At 44.3% G+C, this 27,971-nt stretch overlaps 2 protein-coding genes across 3 annotated transcripts; one reads left to right on the top strand and one right to left on the bottom strand.

Annotated features, from left to right (window-relative positions):
- Positions 1-491: 491 nt before the first annotated feature.
- fam120c (family with sequence similarity 120 member C) lies at positions 492-20,777 on the bottom strand. 2 transcript variants are annotated; one of them, XM_029506174.1, is made up of 17 exons: positions 19,242-20,777; positions 17,167-17,413; positions 16,928-17,010; positions 15,352-15,480; positions 14,041-14,143; positions 13,851-13,924; positions 13,284-13,558; positions 11,516-11,678; positions 11,333-11,416; positions 10,991-11,162; positions 8,470-8,719; positions 7,860-7,974; positions 7,306-7,515; positions 6,125-6,359; positions 5,490-5,625; positions 4,738-4,801; positions 492-4,520 (listed from the first exon to the last, which is right to left on the bottom strand). In XM_029506174.1, the coding sequence occupies exons 1-17, from the start codon at positions 19,755-19,757 to the stop codon at positions 4,260-4,262; spliced, it is 3,117 nt and encodes a 1,038-aa protein (XP_029362034.1). In that variant the 5' UTR covers positions 19,758-20,777; the 3' UTR covers positions 492-4,259. The 2 variants fall into 2 exon arrangements, with proteins under 2 accessions (XP_029362034.1, XP_029362035.1); XM_029506175.1 differs by having other exon boundaries at positions 13,284-13,477.
- Positions 20,778-22,151: 1,374 nt separating this feature from the next.
- LOC115046817 (isocitrate dehydrogenase [NAD] subunit gamma, mitochondrial-like) lies at positions 22,152-26,846 on the top strand. Its single transcript, XM_029507441.1, has 12 exons — positions 22,152-22,220; positions 23,400-23,447; positions 23,713-23,718; positions 23,963-24,060; positions 24,141-24,256; positions 24,983-25,043; positions 25,255-25,387; positions 25,470-25,603; positions 25,718-25,820; positions 26,093-26,239; positions 26,439-26,594; positions 26,745-26,846. The coding sequence occupies exons 1-12, from the start codon at positions 22,152-22,154 to the stop codon at positions 26,844-26,846; spliced, it is 1,173 nt and encodes a 390-aa protein (XP_029363301.1).
- Positions 26,847-27,971: the final 1,125 nt, after the last annotated feature.

Here is a 27,971-nt window from a genome sequence, read left to right as displayed (position 1 = left end):
AGACCTGTCAGATAAAATCACACGTGCTGTAATTATATATATATATAATCATACGCATCAGAAAACTTGTTACTTGTGGGCGAAGGGTCAGGGGCAAACTGTCAATGTCAAGGTGGGACTATGGGGAGATTATTTGGGGGGGGGGGGGGGGTGCACTTTGGTTCTCAGGTGTTCACAAGAGATGTTTTCCTGCTTAGTGCAAAGGCGCAGAGTTCAGCTTCCATTGATGAGTCGACCACGAAATCATTATCAGGGATATTATGAGAATCGAACATAGTGCAGACGACGACTTTCAATTCAATTCAATTAAAAAAAAAAAAGGGGGGGGGGGGGTATTTACTTTACGCACAGAATAAATGGTGAAGTGGTCTAAAGATGCCATATAAAATACAGGTAAGGAAAATCGCAATCATTACAGTTCAAATCTCTAGGTTGGCTAAGCGTATTCAGTACTAACTGAAGCAATGGTAGAAGGATTAGATTAGAAGATGTAATAACATTAAAAATAGTAAGAAAAACACATTTGCACAATTGAATAAAACAGTTTTGATTTTTTTTTTTTTCTGATTTTTTTCCAGACTCTGGCTAGATACATACAGAAACTGATTATCAACGTTAATATAATCTTTACTGTTAGTTGGGTTGATTAAGGGGCGGGGCAGCCCAAAGAGAAAATTAAAACAAAAGAGATGAACGGCCAATAGTAACGGTTCTACGGGCTAAAGGAGAGGCAGACAGGGAGGCGGTGAAAGAGAACAGGGGGGTTAACCTTGTGTTTAACATCTTGTGTTTGTGTGTGGCTGCTTTTAATGGTAATACATGGGTATGAAATGTGTGTATGTGTGTGTCTTTGTTTGTGTAGTTGTGTGAGAGTCATCTATGAGGAAGATGTGAGGGGCAGAGAAAAGAAGTGAATGAACAGTTTGGGGTGGGGGGGCGAGAGAAAGTGTCATAACAGTAGGAGGGGTGTGTGTTGGGGGTTAGGATAACAAGCATAAAAATCACTGATCAAATATCTATCAAACTAAAACAGACGAGGACAAAAGAGGGACACTACATCATGTATTGTGTTGACTTTTTTTTTTATCCATACTAGCTACTGTGTAACTCAGGGTTTAACATCTATGCGTCCATGTGTGTTTCTGTGTGTGTATGTGTGTTGATGTGTTGTGTGTATAGATGGTTGCTTCTGCGCCTACCTGACGACACCGCTAACATGTATTTTTTATACATTTTTTTGCTGTTTTTGTTTTTATTTTATTTTATTTATTTTTTAATCTGTCCATGCAAAAACTTTGTGCGTGTGGGATTATTGTCTGTTCAGGGTCAGTAGAATGTGTTACCAAATGATCTCTGGATGAACTGACGACCACTCCACTGGGAACTGAAACTGCACGAAAATCACTTCAGCACAAAAGCAGAGAGAATGCTGCTGGTAACAAATGCAACTGAATACCTGTCTGTCTGGTGTGTGTGTGTGTGTGTGTGTGTGTGTTTGTTATGGTTATCTGGCGAGCGAATCAAGAGAGGGCATCATATACCGGACCACGCTCTGGCTCGCCGCAGAAAAGCCATCTTCTATCAATGTACTTGTTGCGATACACATATTTTTCACTAATGTCAAAAGTTGAAAGCAGTTAAGTATATGACTCCTAGTAAATCTAGACTTAGTATCTCGGCCAGTGGAGCTATATTCTCTAGCCTAGTCTTGGTGTCTGTGTTTTACAGTCGTGTGTTAAGCCCGACGCTGTTTCCTACTCTTAACCAATATACACCTACAGCACTCGAATGCTTAAATCCCTACCAACAACGGCTAAAATGTTCAAACCTCTGATTTCATTTGGTGTTGGTGTAAGAGACGACAGCGGCGCAGCCCGGCCCCTGTGATGGCGAGCTCAGGCCTCACGCTCGTGGCGGGGTCAACTGTCAGCGTTTCACTGTAATGTGTTGAGTTCATAACAGAGGGGATGTCTGACGCGACTACATTAACACTTACATACACAGTCAGGGTTTTGTCCTTCAAAGAGATTTTTTTTTCCCATGTCAATTCTGTGGCACACAATCGAGCACAAGTCATCAACATAGTTAAGAAAATAAGGTGCTTCTTGTTGACTTGCCTTGTTTGTTACTGTTAACGTACGTTTATAGAGATCACAATGTTCATGGCCGGAGTCTCTCAGGCAATATTTGTCGGTCCACTGCTTTTACATTTGCAGTTGTGATACCAGTAAATAGTAAGAAGAAGAACGTACTTGTATTTCCATTGTCAGATGAAGTCTACTATGGGTGGGTGGGTGGAGGGCGGGGGGTGAAAGGGAACACGTCTCATTCTCTACAAACATAAGTGCTCTGATAAAACAATTCAGTATGTTAGAAGTCTCGGATTGGGAGTGGCACCCGCTCGGGTTCGCCACGAGGCCTCCCTCTCCCCTGTCATGTGACACATGTTCTGACCCTTAAAGCCTCTGTTGCGGCGAGGTGCTTCAGGGCAGAAAAGTGCTTCCTGCTGGTCTAAAGTGACACACCGGAGCTCGGCGGCTCAGAAGTGTTGGGCTATTGTCATGACAACAGATGCTCAATCGCTTTGAGGCTTTGCTGCCACACCCCTTTTTTTTTTTTTCCTTTCTTTTTTTAACATCAGTGGCCGCCTCCATCGGCGAGCCTTATTAAAATATACTTTGGAAATAACTTTTTTCTTTTTAGTTAGAAATCTAAAATGATTTCCAGGACTCATTGACGTGGACCATCAAGAGCCCTTTTAGCTTCATTGCAAAGTTCTTGACTGAATGTGTGAGGCGGGTGTGAAGGGAACTCTGCCTGGCAGCAGTCGTCCAAACACCTCAACATTCACGTCCATCTTTCTCTGGGTCATTATTCTTTTCTCTTTTTTGGCCTTAACTCCAGAAGGTGCCTCGAGAGTTTTTCATGTCTTTAATCATCTGGTAGAGGACTGTCCAGTGTGGTTTAACATAATTTCTTTTTTTTAAACAAAGTGCTTTGTTGTCTGAAACCACTCTGTTCACATTCTGACGTCTGTCAATAGATCTCTACCTTTAAACGTAGCTCTACATGTCATATGATTTCCTCAGGCGCGGGGGGATGGAGGGGGGGTGGGGGCACCCCTCACAGACTGTCAATTCAACTATACAGGGGCTTGATCAATTTCATTATATTTAAATACAACATTAAGTGCTTCTGTTGGGAAAATACAATCAAAGCTTTGGGACAAAGGGAATAAGGGGACTGGGAGGGGAAGGGATACAATATAATAATGCACTTTTTGTTTTTGGAGGAGCAGGGGGTAAATCTTGCATACTTCAGGGCTTAAGGTGCATAAATTCATGGGGTCTCTTAGCATAACAGCTAAGCACGAGGCTATGCTACATAGGTCAAAGTAAAATAGCACACTAATACCATGGCGGTGCAGAAGTGCCTCAGTGATAGATAACCAATCAATCTAAAGGGGGCGTTGATACTAGCATGTGTTTTTAGCAGTGTGGCTAGCCTGCAGAGTGCAGGAGGTGTGTTTGTTGGGGGGGGGCATGGGTGTGGTGGTGGTTGTTTTTTTTTTTTTGTTGTTGTTTTTTTTTTGGGGGGGGGGGTCCAGTGCACGGAAGGATGGTGCATCGCTCTGAACATCTCTCTTGACTCGTGTAAGACAAACCTCACACAAGACAGCTATCGCAACGAACCGCATTAACACATGACGACCGACCATGGCGACCAGGCCTAGATGTTGTAACCACGGAAACCACATCCAATCAGTAACCGTAATCACAAGCTTCACGTCTGTGTGCAGAGATTCAAACGGGACCGTTTAAAAAACAAAAAACAAAAACAAAAACAAAAAAAAAACCAAACCCACACAAAATAATGAAACTTGAACTGTACAGATATCCATACTTCAAAGAGGGGGGGTCGTTCAAAATTGGGAGGGGGGCTTTAAGCTTCATTTTTAAACTCTGAGTGCGGGAGGGAGGCGTTTAGGAATTTTTTTCGGGGTGGGGCGCTTACAGACTCATGGAGAAAACCTCTCTTCATAAAATAATGTAAAACCACATGAGAAAACTAAAAAGGGAGTAAAGCCAACTGCGTTAGCCAATCACAGAGAGCAGCAGGGAGAAAGAGGAGGAGCCTCGATTTACCTCCTGCTCCATGTGAGGGGGCACACAGCTGGCAGGCGGGGCTACAAAAACAGGGAAAGGCAGTCGAACACAGATAACTCTCTCAGAGCGGTGCATCCCAACTAAAGGATGCCATCACTCCTCCTTCTGTAGCGCTCCGTCTGACGGGCAGTCGTCAAGGCAACAGGGGGCCTCCACTTCCACCCCCTCTGATTGGTTGTCTCTGCTGGCTAAGGCACACGGGATTGGCTGGACCAGGGGGGCCAGCTCCAAGGACTGGCCGATGGTGGAGGCTGCCGAGCTGCCGTTCAGCTGCTGGGTTGCAACGTCTGGCGTGGAGCTCGCCTCCTCTGAGGACTTTGGGGGACTGCTGCTGGCTGGGGGGGACGATGACGTCTGGACGAGTCCAACAGAAGAGCAGGAGGCCAGAGAGAGAGAGAGAGAGAGAGAGAGAGAGAGAGAGGAGAGAGAGAGAGAGAGAGAGAGAGAGAGAGAGAGAGAGAGAGAGAGAGAGAGAGAGAGAGAGAGAGAGAGAGAGAGAGAGAGAGACATTTTCAGCTGTGGTTGCTTTAGCATTGATGTCAGGATAGAAACGCTTGGTGGCTGTTGTTACCTGTGTTCTGTTGGAAGCTATTTTCTTCCCTGCCCGGATTTTCGCTGGAATCTCTTTACCCCTCCTAGGATGAAGAAAAAGACTCATTCAAATCTGTGCCCACCTCTCCTCCAGACCACTAGGTGTCCCCTTTTCTCTCTTTGCTCTTTATGAATCTTTATCATTAGCAGAAAAAACCTCCCTCACTCTGTCTTGCTATCCCTGTCTCTTTTCATTCTTATCTTCCATTTTGTGTGGGCATATTTGTAGTTTTTACAAAATTAGTTGAGCTCTGTTCAAACCGAGGACACATAACTGTGAGGAGTGTCATTAATACAAACTTAGAGACAGACACACACACAAGCTGCTAGCCTTTGTGCAAACTGATATAAACGGACGCAGTCAGGTTTCATCTCCAGGTTGTTGAAGTCTCTGTGACAAGCTTCGTTCAGCGACTGTGCATTTGTAAGAGTTTTGGCCTCTTGGAGGGAGGCAGCCTCAGTGTTTGCAGTTTCACAGCACCGTGCTATCAGGTAGGTGAGAGATTTGTGCTCTGAGAGACATTACAGATGGCAAAAAGGCCAAAATGAGCCACCTGGGTGTTGTATTTACACTGATGTCAATCAGCCAGAGCTGATAAATGCTCATGTCTACTGCAGACTCCGTGGATCTGAACGCCGTTTGTAGTCTCTTCCATTGCAGACAAAGGTGAGGTGAGTTTTTGTTTTTTTTTTTTACCAGTGGAAAAAGACACTTTAGAGACTTTTACTCACCCTTTCCCTGCTCCCACTGACACCACCTGCATGTTGAACCCCCCTCTCCCACGAACTGGTTTGTTCCCAGCCCACTGGCCGACCACCATGCCAGCAATCTCCAGTTTTCCCCCCTGAGGCGGGATGGACTGGATACCTAAAGAAAGAACAGAGATTGACAGCTGAGACAGACTGCAGTCAGTCTGTTGGAGAAACTACAGTAAGTTTTTATGCAGCACCTATCTGGAACAAATCTAATCTACTTTCAGTTTATTTGGATAAAGCTCTCTTAAACATTACTATAAATTGCTACATGAAGCTCTGACTCTTTGTCATGTGTATTTTTTATCTTTTACATATATTTGGTTTCATTTGTTCCGTTGACGACAGGTGCTATACAAATAAACTTAGATCAAACTGTGAACCAAAATGAAACTGCCAATTAAACTTAGGAGTTAACTAACTACCTAAGAGACAAGAAAGCATGTTCACAGATGTTTTAGTCTAAATGTATATTCTCAGGTGTTCACAAGCTGTTTCATCACAGGTCAACACACTTTGAAAAGTTAACTAAAATGCTGCTTAGAACCAGGAATTTGCAATAAATTGGGGCCCTCGTTAAGACAAAAGCATATGAGGAAAAAAATGCTGTGTACCTGGGAAGGCTCTGGGTCTGTGCTGAGCAGGGTGATGTGGATGATGCGGGTGATGATGAGGGGGCATGATGCCCATGGGGCGAGGTGGGTACAGAGGAGGGTAGAAGGGGGGCACCATGGCAGGAGGCAGGAAGGCAGGAGGTGGAAGGGGAGGTGGAGGAGGAGGAGGACGGGACAGATTAATGCCCTCAAGGATCGCCTGGCGCATCTTCTCCACCTTCGACACCAGCTCCTCCTGCAGAGAGCAGACAGACGGCTCCATCAGAGCCTGATTTCTCTTTGACTTTGCTTCAGTAATTATTGTCAAAGTGCCTTTAAATCAAAGCTGGTGTCAGCAGGTCTCTTATATGAAAAGCCTCTTTCAGATATGTATCCATTTTACATAAATCTAAGAAAAATTGCATCTAAGGTCCCTGAAAACTCTTTCACAACAAAAATGCAATAGGCCCCGAGTAACACTTGCACACAAAAGCATCTAGGCTCTCTGAACAAACACAAACAGTCCAGTCCTTCTCTCAGCCCTGCTCTAATTTATCCAGTTAAAATCTGGTCATCCATGTTTTTATCTCCTTTCCACTGTAACTCTCTTTAAGCTCACATGAGTCAGAGTTGACGTAAATTACAGCCTGTCCAGACTTTTCAGAGCACATAATTTCCATTTTACTGTCTCCTCATTAGCTATTATATATATATTATATTATATGTTCTATATTAGATATTATATAACTGATATAACTGATATTAATATTGTATTGATCACTCTTAAAGTCCAATCTGGAGTGCATTGCAGATTTACTGATGGCATCAGAGGGCAAATGGTGATCAGGCCTTCATTACATTGACTTTAGCTTCTTTTAAATCCCTGTTACAGACACATTTTTAGAAAAGTGCCATGCTAGTGGTTGGGGTTGAAATCTCCTCTTAAATTCTTAAATGTTTTATTCATTACTACATTATCCTGTTCCTCATTTCATTCAAAATCAATAATTTAAAAATATTTCATCTCAATTTCCTGTAGCTCATTTTTGCAAAATCTCCAAATCGTGGTCGTAAAACAAATTTTAATGGTTTTTAAATCGTTAATTTCAGCTGCAATTAAAAGTTTATTTTATCTTTTTTATTGATTGTCCTCAAAACTATTGTATTTCCAAAAGAGAAGCCGCCATCACACAGTTTCGTACCTGCCCCTCACACATGTCCAGCAGGGCAGCCCTGTCGCGGGCGGCACGGGCCAGTTTGCTCTGAAACAGTTTGCCGTCGAAGAAGCCCCAGGGACAACAGTGTTCCCACGGTAACGGCTGGCCACACACATCGTTAATGAACAACGCCGTGTCGACGCCGGCCATGAAGAGAGCAGCCAGCTGCACGCCACGAGCATCCACCTTCTCCACCTGACAGCCGAGACACAAATGAAGAATGACAGTAATTTTAAACTGTTGGCAGCAGAAGACAGGAGAACTGAAGAGCAGTGAATCTCCAGCTCATCCACACACAACAAAACAAGAGAAGAAAACACTGGATTTCAGTGTAAACAGCCTGATCCATCATCATGAACGTCACACACAAACAGATTCTGAAAAGACAAAGGTCTGACATCTTTTCACATCAAACACCATGTGTCATCACCACAGAACATCTTGCCGAGTAAATATCTGTCTGCACTCACTTGAAAGTCAGGAACTTTGAAGCGACTTAGTATGTAGAATTTCCTGTTTCATCTTATTTTGCATCTCACCTTGAGCTCCTGTAGCTGGTCCGGTTCGTAGAGCTGGCTTGAAACAGCTTGGGCGAGGAAGGCATCTAGCTCATGTCTCTGAAGAATTCTTCCTCCAGGCCACTGCATCATATACCTGCAAGCGGAGGACAAACAGAGCTTTGTTTAGAGCAGCAGCAGAGAATTCGAGTCTCCTAATGTCTCAGTTTCAAGGTGGGCGGCTGCACAGTCTTTTTAGGTAGAATCAAGGGCACCGATCTGAATCACAACCTCCCCATAGATCTAGTTTAACTCGTGATTACATGATGATTTCAGCATATGCCTGCCTGGAAACTGAGTCTGTCACTTCAACTCAAAGTCCCAACTCTCAAATCTCTGCATCTTTTTCCACAGATTTTCTTCCTGACCACAATTTCATATCTTTCCATCAGTTAAATGCTTTTTTCAGATGTTTGTGCTCTTGTAGTTGTTCTTCTCTTTGCCATCGCCTCATATTTCTCTGTTTAACAGTGACCATGTTGTGGTGAGCAGAGACTCAACCTGAATCTAAAATATCTAAATTGACCCAACATTTAATGACAGGATTCATCTGAAAAATCCATCATGACTATAGCTAGAGATGAATCCATACCTGAGCACGCAGCACATGAGCAGCAGATGCTGTGGAACCTGTGCTGGGTTGAGGAGGGCTGGGCAGTCGGAGCGCAGGCAGGCCAGGAAGGCCCTGGTTCTCCTGGAGCGGTCTTCGCTGGCACGACCCAACCAGAGCCGCCGCAGGTTTGGGCAGGTCCACTCCCGGAAACACAAAGCCGCGACAAGCTCTGGAGTGAGGGCCGACTTGGCCTTACCGCTGCTCCACTCTTTGACAATCACCGGAGGAACTGTAGTAGAAGCAAAACAAGTGCGGGTCGGGCTTGTTTTAAAGGGACGGATGAAACACTGCTGCCATAAATGTATGAGAGACAAAGGCACAGAAATTACAGTGGCAGGCTGTACAGCAGTCTTTGTGCGATGAATCATGCAGCTGACAGACTTAGAGTGGAGGTAGGAGTTCAAACACAATTGTGAGACAGTCTCTTATCCTCCGTACATAAATAAGGGCTTCGTTCCCATGGTTGAGGCAGTTTTTAGATTTGCTCGTCTCGCGCAGCCGCCATTCTGACATTTCATTTGAGGAAAAGCACAAGTGTAACCAAATACAGCAGCGCTTCTTCGGTTACATGTTGGGTGTGGGAAGAGCCCTGCAACCGGCAGACCTGAGAGGACAGCAGCCAACAGTGGCATTATCTACATTATATACACCTGGGTTTGCCACGTTATCACGTCGTCTGCCTACACAACAACATCAAAGTTACAGAAAATAACAACAGAAAATAGTGGATTTCTCTGTTAACCAGTTTTCTGACAAGTCAGCAGAAATCTAACAGGGACAAATTCACTTCCCGTTCGTCAAGAAAACCTGCAGAGCACTTGTTTACTGAGCAGAAGCTTTCAGTTAGTTTTACTATCAGACGCACATTGCTTAGTCTCCAGCCAACAGTCCAAAAGCCCAAGATATTTAATCTAAGTACAGAGAAAATACACAGTTTCTCTACTTGAGTCAAAATATAGATCTCAACTATTACATCAAATATTGCTGGCTTTTCTTTGTCTGCATTTGTGCAGTTTAACACCACAGGGTGTCAACATTATATGAGATTGATGCAGTTAATAGTCTTGCAACTATATTATTATTTCAGTGCATGTGTGTGACCTCCCCAGCCCTCAATGGAAGCTAGTTTGCTGATCTTTATTGGCTGAAATGACCTTTGTGTTGCAGGGAGGGAAGTGCTGCACCTCAGTGAATACGGGGGAACAAGGGACAGAGAGGATGTGGAAGGATGGACAGGGGAAGGGAAGCAGGTGGTGCTGGTAGGAAGTGGAGGAGTGAAGGATGCTGTGCTTTTCCTGTCACCTCACTCAGGATTAAGTCCAGAGTCCAGAGGGTTTCTGTGTAGATCTCTGGAGAGACGGGAGTCCAGGAAGGTGAAGGTGTCCCAAAAGAGGAGCCGAGTCAAAGATAGGATACATAGTGATGGAATGAAAGAGCAGCTCAGCCCATTTTAGGCAGGATTCATCAATTCTTCATGATGTGACTCAACACAAGCTGGCAAGTGACACCACTCATGCAGGTGGTCATTCCCTAAACATGAGCGAGACCATCACCAGGGCCCAGAGTCGGGTCAGGGGCCTCGGCCCCACAGGCCCATCACCCTTTATTGCTTGCAATTAAAAAAAACACTGAAGTGTCTAAAAGCACATTTTAATATTAGCAAATTGTTTAATGGCCCATTCTTAAATAAGCTATTAAATTCTCAAACCACCTGTAGAATAAAAAGATGAAGATAACACACTAAAAAGCTCAGCCACCCTCTTCAGGCTGTTTATCTGCAACATTACAAACCTTCGTGTGTTTGGTCGTTTTGAGTAAGCATTGAAAAAAAGCAAAGGAATCTTCATTTGTAAAGGTTTGGTTCTGTGGGGGTGGATGGTGAAGTAATGCTCAATAAAAAATACTGTCAAAGGAAAACGCCTGCAGTAAATCCCTGTGTATTGATGTACATTTACATCAGGACAAGAATTTTTTTTAATGGTATCGATTTGTTCAAAACAACTCGTTGAAGCTTCTTAACCCAGTAAACAAAACTGAGAAGTCGGAAAAAGTCTAAAACGTATCAATAGGTGTACCATTAGAGCATTAAGCTGTATCTGCAAACATAGTTGTACTGTCATCATTTAAATTAAATCAATCAATTCAACTTTATAATGTTAACTTCTCCATTTGTTGCTTGTCAATGTTTTATATCGTGGTAATCAGAAACTCTTGGAGAGCTGCTCGAAAGAAGACATCTGAGGACAGCAACTTCTGATTGTGCTGTTGTGCATCCAGTGATGAGCAGGCTAACAGAGACGATGTTTGACCATCAGAGATCACAGAAGAGCACGAACACTAACCCGGACAAAACTTCATGTTGCCTTTTTAAAAAAACAACATGACAAACACATCAAGGCAACCTGGTTTAAAGAGGAACACAGCCCACAACATAACTTTCAGAGCGTAAACATAAGGGCGTGTCCAGTCACATTGTCCCTGTATTAGTCCCACCTCCTACCTTCCAGGGGAGCCCTCTTTCGGAGGGCGAGCCTCTCCAGGCGGCGGTGTGTCTCAGCCAGACTGAAGAGGACACCGTAGGCATACTGTCTGGCAGCACGGAACAGCAGAGAGGCAGGAGGCAGCTCAGAGTTACACTCATCCTCTATACACACTGGCATCTTCATCTCTCCCTGGGGAGGAAGGAGTTGGGACAAAGGGAATAAGAAGAGAGATTAACGAGATGAGGAGGAGTTTGGAGGGGCTGATTTACTACCTCTGTCGTCTTTTTCTCTTATCTAGACCAGAAAAGAAGGGGGTAAAGCCAAACTTGGATGTCACCTGAGATAGGACAGATGTTTACCTTGGTCAATATGTGGTAAATCTGTGGGTACATTAGTCCTCTCCTGTGTCTGTGTTCAGCTACACGAAGAACCTCAGCGCTGACCTGAAGTCACACAAAGCGGACAGGAAACGCTGATGAAAAAATGCTGCATTTTGGGGGAGACTTTGTGATGTTACCTAATTTGTGTTTTTTGTCTCTCACCTGAGGCAGAGGGGGTGTGGTTATGTCCATGTGACTCCGCGTCGCCATAGACAGCAGTGACGGAATGTTTGACCCACTCCCGTTGCCTTGGGAACCGTCTCCAGAGGCCGAGCCCCCCCTTCCAGCAGGATCCTCCCACCGAGAGGACTTGTCCGTCAAATGGCTGAAAGAAAGGGTTTATGGGAGTGTTTAGTCACTCGGGGTGTAAAGACCAACTAACACAAGACGACAGGAATCGTCAGGAGTTTTTTTTTTTTTTTTAAACACAACCTAAACTAAATGCAATCCCTCCAATCAGCTCTCTCTCTCTCTCAGCTTCGGAGAATAAAGCTGCGTGTCAGGTTCAACTCTTTGTCACTCACATACCAGCTTCAAGAACAGCGTCAACACAAGCAATTAAGAGTCAACCTAACATGACGCTACCCATCAGTTCGTGAGCTTCCATTTTGAAGCCTCTGGATTACAATCTATCAGTCAGCCATCTTGGTTTTGTGAAACCAGTAGAAACTATCTCTGGTGCAGAAAGGCTGGATCTTGTGGTTTATTTTCCTTGAAATAGGTCATGGGAGAAGTAGGGGCATTTCCCATAGACTTCAATACAAACTGATTTCTATTTACACCAGTCGAGTTGCACCCTTTTCGTTATTAGATAGACTGAAGGGTCTTCAGCATTGGTTTCACTTTATAGACCCAGCATCTACTTCCTGTTGGTCTACAGTTCCGAACCCCATCCAGAGTCTGGGTTTAACACCAGCCAGTCAGGAGCTTTTTTTCTTTTCAGGAACAAGAGGAAAGTGAATTGAGTGTATTACTGTTCCTGATCACAGCTCCTCGTGTTGCAGAGTAAATCATTTCTGGATGTTTCTGAATCAGTGTTTAAAATAAATGATTGCACCTGAGATCTCTATTCAGATTATGGACTTTGGATCTAAATGCGTGCCAACACATCGTAGAGGAGGAGCTACACACCCGTGTGTGTCTGTGAGGGTGTGTGTTTGCACATTACACAGTTTCCTCAAATGTATTCTGAGCTAATGTGTCAATGGTCACTTTGTTTCAGTTAGTATGGACAAGTAGAAATACGTCAGAGAATCTACCACACTCTCAGTCAGATGTTTGCTCCTGCTGATTCAACAAAACACACCAAGAGGCAAAAATCGCACGCACAGATGAGTTCCTATTCTGTCCTCTCCTCAGTCGACTTCACACTGTAAACCTGTCTACATGTAAAGTGCACTGTGGGAAATTCCTATTAGATTTGAATCTAGCTTTTTAAATCACTACTGATCTCAGGTCGAGCAGGACACGGACACTCTGATGACTCCCTCTGCAAAGAGCATGTTCACCAGCTGACCCATAAAACCCAACTGCATCAGGCAACGTAACTGAAAGTCACTCCTGCCAAATGTTATTAGACTCTTTAATGCTCCTTCAAAATGCACTGGAACACTCTCACTGCAGTTCATTGGTCTATATAGATCTATCTGCAAATTTCTATTTTATACTGTGCAATGTCTGTGCTGTAAAATCTTTGTTTCTCTGACCATCTCATCCATGTTCAAGCAGAACTGGTACTGAACTGAATCAGGACACCGTTAATCTGAATTTTATAGCTTTAAAAATCAGTGGCCCGACTTCTAACATACGATAAGCCACAGGTGCAGTTGTTTTTCTCCTGCAAATTGTTACCATTGTCACTAAGCTCTTCCTGTGAACAGTCAAACGTCTCTCTGTCACTGTAACATGAAGCCTGCAACACATGACTTACTTTGCATTGCTGTCGTTGGGTTCGTCTCCGTCTGATGACGAGGAAGGCGACGGAGAGGGACCTGACTGACTGCCGGTGTGATGATTGGGTAATCGACTTCCCCCCTGAGTGGAATCATATGGAGCTGACCAATCAGAGAAGCCCATCTTGCCTGTCATTGAATCATTGCAGTCTTGGGACGGTGGCGGCGGGTTCTGGAACAGAGGGGCGGAGCCAGGTCCATATGGAGCATTTTGATAAGGTGGCTTTAGCCCTGGGACCTGGGGAGGAGGGAACTGTGGGTGGACCAGAGTGGGGAGGGAAAAGAAAGGAAATGGGTTAGGAAAGGAAGTAAAGAAGAGAGAGTGGAAGTAGAAGAGGGAGGAGGGAGAAACTGTCTCAGGGACAGGAACTAAAACTGTCCTATTTTATGTCACATCAAGAAGCATCTAATCAAGGCCGGTGGGAGGATTTGGGACAGAGAGGACAGCAGCCTCCTCCTGCAGCCAGTTGAGTGCTGGATGAGCTCAGCAGGGATTTAAAAGAGCAGAGAAAGAGAAAATTTTCACACATGAAAGAAGAATCTACCTGATTCTTTCCAGGCTGCATCGGTCCCATGTGGCCAGGTGGCCCCCCAAATGGATTGGGTCCAAACCCAGGTACTGAGCATGGACAGAGAGAACAATGACCATTCTTGAAACAATGACATGTTCAGCTCCAGCGAGACAAGAAAATGATTGCATGGTGTTGTAGACAATGGGCTCTGCTCAGCACTCACAGATGAAAGAGGAGGGCCCCATGTTGGGCGAGCGAGGTTTGGAGGCAGCTGAGAAATACTCCACAGCTTTCTTGAATCGCTCCACCTTGTCCTCCATACGAGACTGTGAGACGAACAAAAACATCGTGTCAACCACATCACATGCAGGGATTACAACAGTGAACATGTGTAAACTTTATCAGGACAACCTGGCAGTCCATTGTGTGAGTATTTTGAGCAGTAACACACAATAAAAGAGGGCTGCACAATGAATTCAAATCACAATAAGTGACCAACAGTGTACCTGGCCACTCCTCATTTTAAGACCAACACATCTGTGAGTCCAGGTGAGCTCAAGTGTATTTGCTATTTAAACAACACGAACAACATGAGAAAATGAAACAGTTTGAACCTTTTTCTTGTTCGAATTTTAAGCAAACAGTAATAAATCATAATTTCTCAGGCTCCAAGGGTTCAGTGACTTCACAGACCTGCTGCTCTGAGCCACCAATGCATTGGTTCAAGCAAAGAGATAAAGCTCACATTGAAAAACACAAAGCCCATTAATTTGTTAAATAATTTCCTGTACTATCTGGGTATTGTAGTTTTTAGTATGCAGTTCTCAGACGAGGAGGAAATGGTGCATTTATGCCATGAATAAATATGCATTTGGTGCTTGACTAAATATTTTTAGCAGCAGGGTGGTGTATGCTGATGTGTTTTTAATGGTGTGTGGAAAAGCTCTGCAACCCAGAGAATAAAATACATCAGGCTTCAGCACCAAGATACAAAATACAGAATATTTACCCTTCGAGGTAAATATTTGTAAAGTAAATTTGTTTGTAAAAGTTCCTTCTGGTATTAAATCATGACCACATGAAAACATGACCCATCACCATACTGTCCTTCAGGATCAATGCTGTTACCAGGCTTCTTATATTATATCTTATCAGCAGTGTCCACCTTTAGCTCTTCAATCAGAAAAACTACAAAAATAATTTTTATAAAGATAAAAGTTCATTTTTTTATTATGAGTCTCTAGCAGAAAACCCAAACCAGCTTACCTGAATGTCACACAACAGTGACGAGACGCATGTAAACTGATTCAGCTTTATGCTACTTAATATTAACCGTATTGGCTCTGGACCAATTCATACGTTTGCAAAGAGGGAAAAACTATGAAAATAATCATCAATTCTACACTCAAATAGGTCCAGGGTTATCAACAAGACTGACAATACTAATAAATATAATCATTTGAAGCACATGAATGTTCATATGGCCTGGTAGAAACTGGTGGTTTAACCCTGATTTTTGAGGAACATGACTCACCTGTGACTGTTTGAAGACATCTCTGGCGATGGCGTCGAGGTTTCCCAGGTCTTTGATGGAGGAGACGTACTCTGACACGGCCTTGATCACCACCTCACAGGGCGGCAGCACCAACTGATGAGCACGCACCTGCCACAAAACACACACATCGCAAAAGACTATTTAAATCAGAGAAACAATCTGAACTGAATGGAGACCTCAGAGCAGCAGCATCGCTCCAAGGATAAAGAGATGGCTGGGAATCAAACCTATTACAAAATGTTATGATTCAGTTATTCAAAAGGTGTCTGTGCTGCAATTTGTGCTAAATATCGGCATTAAAACCACCTCAATGCTGAGCCAAGAGTCGTTTAAAGGAACGAATGAAGGAGCTGAAGTGAATCACTTTCTGAAACGATCCATTCATTTCTCAGTTCCATTTTGCAGGAACACAGAGAGAGAAAGAGAGAGACAGAGAGAGACTGTGAGTGAGTGGAACAGAGAAAGAGAGAGAGTGAGACTGAGTGAGTGATTCAGTGGTTAATGTGTAAGCCCCCAAAATTACCAGAGGAACAAAATGTATATGTAAAATAATTGAAAATAATTACAGAAAAAAATATCAAGGATAGTTACATTTAAACTCATTCACACACAGAGCCTGAAGGATTCAAGTCGCTTTAAACTAGCGTCCATCTGCGTCAGAATGCTTTTAAAATATCAAGAAATCTAAACAGATTTTGGTTTTTTATTGAACTACCAGCTTCTACAGTTGCACTGGCCGAGGATTATGGGGAATATATACCACTCAGCTGTGATCCGGTTTAGTTTTTGCTTGCTTGCCTGTCTGATACAATGGGATTTTTTTTTTTTATTCCAGGCATTGTCTTGGGACCTGTTTGATAAATTTGTGAAAGAAAGTTCAGGAAACGCCTTGACTTAGTGTAGTCTTTTTAAATAAATTTCATTTGATTCTGATTGTGTCTCCACAAGAGGTTGGTGATATCTCGATCACCCACCACCAACTGCGAGCACTCATCCAGCAACAAGCAGAAGCTAGCTTGGTTTCCGCCGTAAGCAGAGATGCTAGCTTCTTATTTATTTACATTTTAGCACACGGCTGCTGTGAGTTCAGATTGGAGTTCAGTAAACGTTTCTCATCTCACTCCCTAGTTTCAAGTCCTTAATACAACATGATGTTAATTTTTTAAATGATGGTCTCAGAGGAAGCAGGGGATGGATCGGAGGGCAAGACTGCTGTGATTGACAGACTGTTACCTCACAATTAGGATAGATTACAGAGCAGCTCAGATCCACCGTCTCTTTCTAATATGTAGTTGACACTTGCTCCAGAAAGTGTTGAAAAGTGACAAAAATATACTGATGAGGAAGCCGTAGCTTAAACTACTGCGAGGATTTTTAGTGTGAAACAGTAGCAAAGTAGCAGGGCAGATGAAAGATGAAAAAGTGGGAAACATCTGGTTTGTGTTAACATTCAACACAACAGCACATTTGGATGTATTACACAGCCTTTTTTCATTGTTAAAGCTCACACTTTGTGTGATGTGTGGAGGACTTTAGATGTAGGAGCGTACAGTACCTTGAGAGAAGCTAGTGGGTGTTCTGGTCCCAGTAGACTCCAGTGAAAGGCAGCCAGGTCCTCATCAGGCAAAATATGATTTCCTGCAAGACAGAAACACTTGTCAACGTACAAGCATGACAGAGAAAGGTCCCAAAAATACACTTCACACCATATGTTTGAGTGAAAGACCCACACAGAGGATCGTGGCATACACGTTTGAATCGGTGTAGACTGCGGGAGTGTGCGCTTCTTCTTACCCAGCAGAGCAGCAAAGCAGGGCAGGTGCTGTGTCTTGAGTCCCAGCTGCCTGGCGGCCTCAGACAGCAGGTACTGGTGTGTGGTCAGGTTCTTGCCATTCCAGCTCAGTTTGAGCGCGTGCGATGAGAAATAGGCGGGTACGTTGCAGAGAGCGAACTCAGAATCCTGAGCAATGAGACCAGCGAATCCATAGTCCCTGTAGAGAGACAGCACTTCCTGGTGGTGGTCCTCCAAAGTCTGTACAACCTGCAGATAGAGAAAGGGGCACACTCAGCCTGCTGCGCCAGGAAAACAAAGTCTAGGTGGACTTTTATTTTGAAAGCCTCACAGATTAAAGAAAAGACTGACATGCTGACATTTTAAGATGTTGAATTTGATGTTTATATTACTTTTTAAGTAAGTAAGTTAATTAAAGAAGTCATCTTGAGAAGCAAAAGGCCTTCAGCAGCATAGTCAATGCAAACAACTCCAATATTGTTGGTCACTTAAAAAAAAAAAAAAGAAAAAAAAAGAAGCAAACTAAACAAACGAATTTGGGGTTCTTGTGTTGCACCAATGATTTCCAAACTGCTGCCGATCTAGACACCTTGAGCACCTTGGGCCTGAGGAGACATATTTTTTTTGAAAGCACTGATGCAGTGCAGAGAAAGTGCATGAGGTACATAGTTATTGAGAAGAGAGCACAGGCAAACTTCATGATTACATACATCTTATTTATTAACACCTGTGTTAATCGTTGTAACAACTGAACATTTGATTTCTTCATTTAAGTATTTATTGAGCTGCCAATTAAATCACTTCTTTCAAATGTATTCAATATGGGACCAGGATGATGTGACAGGTTTGTTTGAACTGTTTCACGTTATGTTTGTGTTATTTACGTATGAATAAACAAAGCAATATCAAATTTCAACACCCAGAATAGCATATAGGTGCAAAAACATAGACTAGATGAGTGTGCATTAATTACATGTAGGTGCTGTCCGCACACAGAGGAGCAGCACTGTATTTCATGAAGGTGCAATTCGAGACACTTGAAGCTGCAGAAAGAGGAGCTTCTCAGAAGACAGAAAAAAAACACACATGGGAACTGTGAGTAACGACTCCAGAACAAGAGTTGTGCTGTAACGTGGGCGGGATTGTCTGTTCTAACAAGTACCCTCTCTACACTATGGCACCGTGCTTTTTGATGATAGTGTGTACACTGACAGGAGGGCAAATCAGACGCAAAAAGTGACAGCTGGGTAAAGCTGATTGGAGTGAACCTTGAAGGACAGCGTAGCTGCATTTACAGCAGGCCTTGAACACAATCTCATAAGTAACATTTTCATTTTCAGTCATTCAGAAGAAACATCTACTTTGGATTTTGTTACACTGCAACATATATCCTTATTTAACTAAACCCTATTAGAGTTTAACATATAATATGTTCACCTTTCTTTATTTTCATCAGAGCAAATTTTCTGTCAAATGAGTAAAAAAAAAAAAGAACATCAATCTGGCAATTGAAACATGAAATAAGTCATTAGCTTCCCATGCCTACTGTCAGGCATGAGGAGGCCTGTAAATAGTCAATCCACTCAGCAGTTGTTTGACAATGTGTGAAAGGTTCATTGAGTTCATGTTATGTAATATATAGGCTAGACTAGGTCATGCTGTACACTACGTGTTTCTAACCACCCTTGAGTCGGGTTGCACAGAGCAGCCGCTGCTTCACAGATATAAAATCTCTGTTGTAACAGATCCATCACCTCCTCTAGGCAGACCATCCCAAATACAAGTGTGAGAGCAGGGCAGGTCAGCCACAGAAGGGAGGAGCATGTGTGTCCTCTGCTGGCATGACACAAACGGTTTGGCAGATCTGGTGTGTATTCTACGAAGCACTAAAACTGTAAAAGCCCAGCTCAGTTTTTTTCGGCAGGCAGCTGCTCACTAACTGGAAGGAGTTAAAGCAGCTCCGGATGATGTAAGCTGCTAAATGGGCGTGATGCGAGAAAAGGGCAAGTGTGAAATGAACTACACGCCATACGACCACAATAAAACAACTTCACACAGACATTATCACGTTGCTCACCCGCACTCGGAAGCGGAACATGGCGAGGCGGACGCAGTGGCTGAGGCAAGCCGGGGGCAGGAACCATGCCCGGGGAGGCGGGGTGGCCTTGGTGCCGACGTGGTTGACTATCAGCTGCGCCGTCTGTCGCTGGCCCTGAGCTCGCCGCGCCCACTCGGGCCAGCGCTCCTTCCCCAGCGTGCCGTTGAAAACCACGACCAGCTCCAGGCCGCCCTGGTACAGGCAGGCCTGCGACAGGGCGGCCAGGTAGCCCAGCATGGCGTTCCACTCGCCCCCGCACACCCAGTCCGTCTGGTAGCCGCCGTAGAGGCGCTGCAGGCCGGAGTCAGCGTCGATTAGGATCCTGGCAGGCGGGGGCGGGGGAGGCATGGGCCCGGGGTGATGTGGGTGGTGGTGCGGATGATGGTGGTGAGGGGGCTGGCGGGCCGCGGTACGGGCAAGCTTCAGGAGGTCCACCGGGACTGCGGCCCCGGGACACCGCTTCTCTAAATACTCTTGGAAACCCTGCACTCCCATGACGGTGTTGTTGAGCCTGTGGGTCTGGCCGGGAGCGGGCTCTGAATACGTTCTGTACGCCGTGTTTGTGATGTGATGTGGGGCGAGACTTCAGCTAGCTGTGCACTTCGGGCAAAGCTAACTGGTCTCCGGTGTAGTGACTAACCCTGCAAAACTACTTCTGTCACCCAGACTGGTGAAAATCGGTCAGTGCTGCACAAACCCCTGTCAGCTCAACTCTTACTTATTCCTCAATACCGAAACGCCAGTTTTGTTTAGTTTTTTCTTTTTATTTTAGTTTTGGTTGTGATTGCTCAGTTTAGTGTCCATCCCTGTGGATTTTTGGTGAGATGCCAGCAAGGCCAGTGCAGCTACCTACAACCAGAAAAAGTTCAACAGATTTCCTACTCCCGTAATTTGGCGCAAACATAATCGGCATCCAAAATGTAGTTGGCAGCAAGTAACGGGAATGCACCTGGGTGGTGGATGTTACGGAGAAAATGTTTAGAAAATGACGATCCCGGTTTGTGCACATGAGACAGGAGTCAGTACTGCGCATTAGTTAGCTACCAACAGGCAGGATGACCAGTTCGCGGACATGATGTTAAACCGAGTGGCTTGTAAAAACGTTATCGAGTCGGTGTTTTGACATTTACTCTGTACAACCTCCGGGCTAAATTTTCAGCGCATGTGTAGCGAAGCTTGGTGTCGGTGTATGGATTAAAAAAATAACTAACTAACTGAGCTGTGTGTGCCTGCCTGCCTGGCTGGCTGGCTGGCTGATATTTGCTAACGGTGTGGCTAGCCGTTAGCTGCTGGCAGGGTCCCCGGCGTGATTTGACGCGTCAACTCCCGAAGACAAGTCCGGGGCGGACACGACGCGGAATGAGATGGATGTTTGACGAAATAAAAGAAAAGGAACTAAAAGAAAATAAAAATAAAAGCCCGATGGTGCCTCCCTCGCTTTCTTCCTCACTCACGGCTTCATGTTGCGGAGGGGAACGTTACTTCCAAGCGACATCAGCCATCTTGCGACTTCCTCGCGGCCCAGTGGAGTGGGAGGGAAGGTGGAGGGGGCGGAGGGAGGAGGAGGCGCCGCCGCGGGGAGCGCCGGGAAGTGTAGTTCAGAAAACGCGTCACGTCCGACTGAAGGCGCGGTTGCGACGACGGTGGAATGACTACAACTACCGGCAACCAAAATAAACGGTTTGGTTAGGGATAAAAAAGCTGGAGTGTAGAATTTCTCCAAGAGGTCCGCAAGTGATTCAACTGGAAACGCAAATATTCGTTTGCTAACTATTTGAATATACAACATAAAATTGAACACCCAAACAACCGCGCTTATGCCAGGTCATTATTGATTCTGTAAATTCTCTCTTTCTCGGTAGCTCTCAACAAATGCTTAAACGGCGATGCAGGAAACGGATGTTAGTAGAAAACTAGTGGAAGAACAAATACAGCACGAATTAGTCGATATTTAGTGCATGAGCGGTGAGGCACGGTGTAACAGGTAGAATGGCGCTCTCCCGTCCACGTTGAGTGCCTGTCGCCTCCCTGTGGCTGTGCTCGGCTCGGCTCATGAAGGGAAATAAAGAAGGAGACTGAAGTAGGCCAACAGGCCTCAGGCTCCCTGCTCAGGTTGGCATGGAGACGCGAAGCCAGCTCCGAGTAATGCATCTGCACCGTGCCTGTCTGAGTTACATTCTGAGGGGCAGCACTGGCCCCCACCTCCGCAATCTGACCTGCTGCCCTGCAGACCTGCAGACCTGCAGTCAGAGGCTGCATAAATGACATTTTATGCTGCTGCACCCATTACTTCTTAGAAAGCTACTCAAACAACCAGACATGAAACAACTTAAAATTACTCAAGATTACCACAAAGTTGGGTCAGATAACCACTAACCGATGTAAAAATTATTCCCAAGTGTTGCAAAATAACCACAGGGGGATGTTAAATAATGATAAAGTTGAGCAAAAATAACCACAAAAACCGTATAACCATACATTTATTCACATTTACACAGTTACTTTTCACTTCAAAAATAGCAGTTCAGACTGCGTAGATGCTCATTAGTTATTAGTGAAATTACTACAAAGTGATTGACCCCAGAATAACTTAAAATATGGAAGAATAAAGACAAACTGATGCAAAATAACCACAAAGACACGTAAAATAAAATTATCTCAATAAAGCGAAACAATCACTAAGTGATGCAAAACATTGTGTTACTTTGGAGTTTTTATATATATATAAAGGGCGATGAAACTCTATTTCATCATGTTTAATGAAATATTCGAAGCTTTTATTGATATATAAGTCAAAGTGCGTGTGCGTGTGCGTGAGAGAGCTAAAGAGACGGACAGTGAGCGCGCAGCTCGCCCCCGTGAGGTCCCTCCATCCCCGGCAGAGTGAAGATGACCGCCCGGTCCCTGAGCTCCGTGTCCGGAGTCCTGAAGTCCGTCATCAGCAGCCGGTGGCCCGGGGTAGGAGCCCGCCCCTCCCGGTTCTCCTCACCTTATGTCTGTTTTCCGGTTCTTTTTTTCTGAACCGGAGGGGAGGAAACCCAGCGCGGCTAAGCAGATTAACTGTCGGCCGGTCGGTTACCGGTTAGCCTGTTCGCGTCCGTCCGCCTGCCGGCAGGCTGCTCACACTTTTCCCCGCCCAGGCAGCTTGATTTGTCGGATAAATGTGAGGCCTGTCCTCCAGCCGGTCCTCCAGCCGGTCCGCTCGGACTCATTCATTATTCAGGCACCTGAAGTCCAACCCGGTCAGCAGATGGCCGCAGCGGCGTAGCGAGAAAATGTGAGGGCCCCGGCCCGTTCATCTCTGGGGGATTAACTTTTTAAAAAGGGATTCAAGCTTTTAAATGGAAGAAAGTTAGTACAAGCTGAAATCTAACGGTTTCTTTTAGCCCCTTTTCTTAATAGTCTGTTGTTGTTGTGAAACTTCAGTTTGTTTTAGCTCTTTTTCCCAATTTCTTGGTGTGGTGGTGGTAATGACGCGTTATGCTGATTTAACGCGGCACAAATAGGACAGATGAACACGTGCTCACTTCTTTGGGGGTACACAGCAGCCATCTTGGATTTTAGATGGGGGGGCCAGGTGAGGACATTCTCACCTGAAAATGTGGATTTCCCGGCTCAAATGGAACAAACTGTTAGTGCATGAGGAGTTCACTGAAAGGCTTAAAAATCATGACATACACCTGGCATGAAGGAAAGGTCAGAACCAGCTAACAGAAAGTATTATGTAACTCATTATTAATGGTAATTTTAAAAAGTTTTGTTAGCAATTTCAGCTGATTAATTTGTTGGTGTCCAATGCGCCACAGCAAAAAAAGTACAGACAGACACAAGCAAGACACAATCCATACACAAAATAGGCCGCTTGAGAATTAACACTGAATGCTGCTGTCACCACTGTGACACCACATTTGTAGAAGGGCCGGTGCTCATTAACACCGTAATCTAAAGATGTAACATTACCAAAAGCAAATGTTGCTCTATCTGATTTTAGCAAAATCCATTATTTGCCCTGGGGAGCTCAAACTCGAGCCTCTTGGGTCATTTTTTCACTCTGAAATGTCAAAATTCAAAAACTCTGAAAAGTTCCTCATTAAGTGATATTTTCCACGGATAACTGCACTTTGTCTGTTTTCGCAGGTTTGCGCTGCTGCGACATGTAACCGGAGACACGTGTCTACTTACACTGTAAGCTGCAGAAAAAGAGTGGCTGTGATGTAAATGCTAAACACTGATGTTGTCACGTCAGGAGTCCGAACAACAGATCACTGTCTCTCCCCTGTGACTTTCCCGTTAATCCAACAATTCCATGAAAACAGACACACAAACATGTCAAAATGTCTGGATGGATGACATGTCAAATCAATGTCTTCCCCCGACCTTGCTCCTACTAACTTTCCTGTTCTCTCTCCTACACTCACGAATCCGTTCTCCCTTCATCCACCCACAACAGACCATAGTGAGTATGGCCACTAACACGCACACAGCAATGTCGCATTAATATATTTTTTACATGTTGTGTGTGTGTGTGTGTGTGTGTGTATATGTATATGTATATATATATATATATATATATATATATATATATATATATATATATATATATATAGTACTAGCATGGAGATCAGAAGTTTGTATCGTCCAGTAGTACTGAGGCATTTCAGCTGTTCAGATGAAGACCCCTGTGTGTGTGTTTATTACAGCCTCCTCCTGCACAGTACGGAGGCAGACACACAGTAACTCTGATTCCTGGAGATGGAATCGGACCAGAACTGGCCAACCATGTGCACGAACTGTTTCGGTAAGATTTCACACATTCTGTACACACACACACACCTACTGCTGCACCATGTTGTGCACTCCATCTGCTTGTGTTACCAGGTTCTGCTGCGTGCCGGTGGACTTTGAAGTTGTCAACGTGGACCCATCTATTGCCTCAGAGGGTGACATCAATAATGCTATAATGGCCATCAGGCGTAATGGAGTTGCACTGAAAGGTGAATGTGTGGGTCTTTCTAATCACAACATCCCACAATGTACATGTGTTGGTGTTGATAAACCAGTCAACCTGTTAGAGGAGTTAATTATTTCTAGGAGTTGGTTCAGCTGTCCATGCAGGCTCGAAATTTCAGACAAATTACCTGCAAAACTTAAACCGTTCCTATTAATTGAACTGTCAGTGTGCTAACGGAGCAAACTAAGGTCTGTGTCAGCAGCGCTGAGTGATGTAAAGCTGGTTTACATTCCCTTTAAATGTGATGACTGATTTCCAACATCAGCTGCTCAGTAATGATTGACTCCCTGGGCCATGACACGGCAGGCGGCCCATCCTGAACGCACAAATGTGTTTCCATTTCAGTTTTGCTAAAAATTGCTTTGTTGAGTAGTCTCAAGTATCATGAAATACAAGTGAATGTTTTTTTTGTTTTGTTTTTTTTTTACAGAACAATTTCAAATATGCTCAATTTAAACACACATCTTGAGCTATAATCCCGGTTTTGTTTTGCTGTGGCTAAATGGAAATAAAATAATAACAACTTATAACAAAGTATTTACAGTTTTTACACCCAGTCAAGAACAAATAATTTTAAATCTCTCACATCTTATGAAAGAGTGTAACTCTGAATTTGTCACCTTCAAGAAGAAAGTCATGTTGTGGCTCTTTGGTGTGCACTTCATATGTTAGCCATCGTTATTCAAGCTAATTAGGGCTGTTGTTACAGGCAACATTGAGACCAACCACAACCTGCCACCATCCTACAAGTCTCGGAACAATCTGCTCCGGTAAGTGCACCATGGTCACCTTCTTCATCCAATTTTAGATTGTTTGGTCTGGACTAAAGGAAAATATGCAGTTCTTAGTTCTGGCTGAAAAACTAAGACTGGTGGTGGATGCACAATGATTAGTTTCCACAGATTCACCGGTTTAGGGGTGAAAGAAGCATCAAAAAGACCTCAGTGTTTCAGTGACTTACACCTCCTCTTGTGCCTGCAGCACCACTCTGGATCTCTTTGCCAATGTGATGCACTGCCAGTCTCTGCCAGGAGTCAGGACACGCCACAAAAATGTTGACATCATGATCATCAGGGAGAACACGGAGGGAGAGTACAGCAGCCTGGAGCACGAAGTGTGTTTATGTGGATCCTGAATCCAAATCGCCACCGGTCCAGCCTTTGTGGGTCTTCACACTGCTCTGTCTGTCTCTGCAGAATGTCCCGGGGGTGGTCGAATGTCTGAAGATCATCACCAGGACCAAATCTTTGCGTATCGCAGACTATGCGTTTAGAATGGCTCGGGAGAAAGGACGCAGACGAGTCACTGCTGTACACAAAGCTAACATCATGTCAGTCCCTCAAAGGCTGCGACCCTGACCTGCATTTCTCTCAGTTTAATTTCTCCTTCTGGCTGTAAAATGCATGATCCATTTTAGCGCGTGTGTGTGTTTTTCTTGGAGCAGGAAGTTGGCTGACGGCCTCTTCCTGCAGTGCTGTAAGGAGGTTGCCAGCGGTTACCCTGAAATCAGCTTTGACAGCATGATTGTGGACAACACTACCATGCAGGTAGCTGCAGCCTGTCTGCACGCTGACACATTCCTCATTTTTGGATAGTGTTTAAAATACAAAAACATTGCACAGTTGCATGAAACATTGATTGCATGTACAACTGGTTATTCTAAATTTCTCCCTGAAGACTTCAGCTTGACCCAGCCCTGTTGGCCCCTCAGTCCGGAACAACCTCAGCTGGCTCTCACACAGGCCCCGTCCTTCATAGCTCAAGGAACAAACTGTTAGCCAGCTGTTAACACGTTTTGGTTTCTCTTTGTGGCTACCAGCTAGTTTCCAGGCCCCAGCAGTTTGACGTCATGGTCATGCCCAACCTGTACGGTAACGTTGTGAGCAACGTGTGTGCTGGCCTGGTTGGAGGACCGGGGCTGGTCCCTGGAGCAAACTACGGAGATGACTACGCCGTGTTTGAGACGGTGAGAAGATCTGCATCCAGATTTATGGATTAGATGTCAACAAGAATGTGAAAAGTGATGGAGGAGGAGAAGATGCAGATTTAGGAGGTGGCAGACTCAGAGAGATCATAATGGAGAGCAGAAAACTTCACTTGATGAGGTGCTAAATGTTTCTGAACAGCTGGAAACCGAAACAATGATATAATTCATTATTTCACAGGGAACGAGGAACACAGGAAAGAGCATCGCTAACCGCAACACAGCCAACCCCACCGCCATGCTGCTGGCTTCCTGCCTGCTGCTGGACCACCTGAAGCTCCACGCCTACGCCGGCATGATCCGCAGAGCCATCCTCACCATCGTCACAGAGACTCGGGTACGTCCACTGATCAGCCAAAACATCTCTAATAATCAGCTGCGTTCACCTTTGACGGAATGAACAACAGGCACACAAAAACAATGATATGATACAACATGATGTGGTGTGAGTTTCATTTCAAAGACCTCGTGTTACTCTTTTCTCCAGCTGCACACTGCTGACTTGGGGGGTCAAGGCTCCACCTCTGAAGTGGTCCAGTCCATCATGAATGCTATTCAGAGCACGCGGGCGCACACACTGAGCACCTAGAACAGGAGTACCTCCGTTACTGGACCTCTCTGCACTAACTGTCCTATGCAATTTTACTGCAGTAGTCAGCTGAATAGCAATATTGAAATGAGACTTTATAATTAACTGGATTTCTTTGCAGTGGTATTTATTTACTAACAATGTTTGAAGTTAAATTTGAAGTAGATTAATGTATATTGAAGGTCCCAAATTTTATTTTTCTATATTTGAAGGGTTGATATCAGTAAGAACATATATTTATAATTTTCAGAACAAAAAGTTATCTCAGTATAATTTAAGAGCTTCTCACTCAGGTTTCTTTCTGAACCAATCAGAGGAGACGATCTGAGTCTCACTTCTGATTGGCTGTCTGTTTTCTAAGTGATCACTGACACACAAATACTCAGTTTTTCAGGGAAATATTCAGAGAAACCAAATCCTGCAAGGTTGGATGGTGGAAAGACCAAATTGATTGCTACCTTCAGGCCATATGGACCTTTAACCTTTAGAGTGTATGGCCCTTTTATTTAAATAGTTTTCTGACATTCTGTTGTTAGTGCACTTTGTGTTCACTTCCAGAACGATCATGCTGCTGCAGTTACTCATTTCTTTGTTCTTGTGTATTAGTTTATTATTATATATTGTGAACTACTATTATTATTTTAAATTTAAATGATTTCTTTGTGAATGTACCAGTCAGGGTTTCTGGCTGCTGGTCCGAACCTGACGCCTAATAAAACCATTTTCCCTGCAGCTCCTCCCTCAGTCTTCTCTGCACTGGTTCATCTGGGCCACAAGGAGGCCCCATTGTCTTGTGCAATGCCTTAGTGAACTATCACCATCTGTGGTAGAGGTGTTAAATCTTTATATTTGATCAGACAAAAAAAAGTACCAATAATACAATGGCATCTGAGTCCAACAGCAGAAGTGGCCTCTTTTTGTCAGATGTGGGTACTTTGATTTCCTGTCTACCTGTTGTCAGTTAACTTTTTTTTGCTGCATGGCTGGATTTTTTTTTTAGCTCGCTCTACTTGTTTGGCAAGTTCGGTTTTCTTTCATCACAGCGCCGCACAATGTTTCTCAGAACTGTGGACAAAATAGGTCACACGTTGAAGTAAAGTGGGCATCATCATGTTGGGAAAATGA

This window comes from Echeneis naucrates, chromosome 7 (genome assembly GCF_900963305.1).
Source record: "Echeneis naucrates chromosome 7, fEcheNa1.1, whole genome shotgun sequence".
In the NCBI taxonomy this organism is placed as follows: Eukaryota; Metazoa; Chordata; class Actinopteri; order Carangiformes; family Echeneidae; genus Echeneis; species Echeneis naucrates.
The sequence above is the reverse complement of the archived record's forward strand: the minus strand, read 5'-3'. Positions and strand labels throughout refer to the sequence as shown.

Excerpts from the sequence above, each read along its gene's own strand:
- fam120c (XM_029506174.1), bottom strand. The coding sequence starts at position 19,757 with ATGGGAGTGCAGGGTTTCCAAGAGTATTTAGAGAAGCGGTGTCCCGGG. Across the intron at positions 13,559-13,850 it reads TGCAGCCTGGAAAGAATCAG|TTCCCTCCTCCCCAGGTCCC; the intron begins GTAGATTCTTCT and ends GTCCACCCACAG. Across the intron at positions 7,516-7,859 it reads ACCAGCTACAGGAGCTCAAG|GTGGAGAAGGTGGATGCTCG; the intron begins GTGAGATGCAAA and ends CTCGGCTGTCAG.
- LOC115046817 (XM_029507441.1), top strand. The coding sequence starts at position 22,152 with ATGACCGCCCGGTCCCTGAGCTCCGTGTCCGGAGTCCTGAAGTCCGTC. Across the intron at positions 22,221-23,399 it reads TCAGCAGCCGGTGGCCCGGG|GTTTGCGCTGCTGCGACATG; the intron begins GTAGGAGCCCGC and ends CTGTTTTCGCAG. Across the intron at positions 25,388-25,469 it reads ACAGCAGCCTGGAGCACGAA|AATGTCCCGGGGGTGGTCGA; the intron begins GTGTGTTTATGT and ends CTGTCTCTGCAG.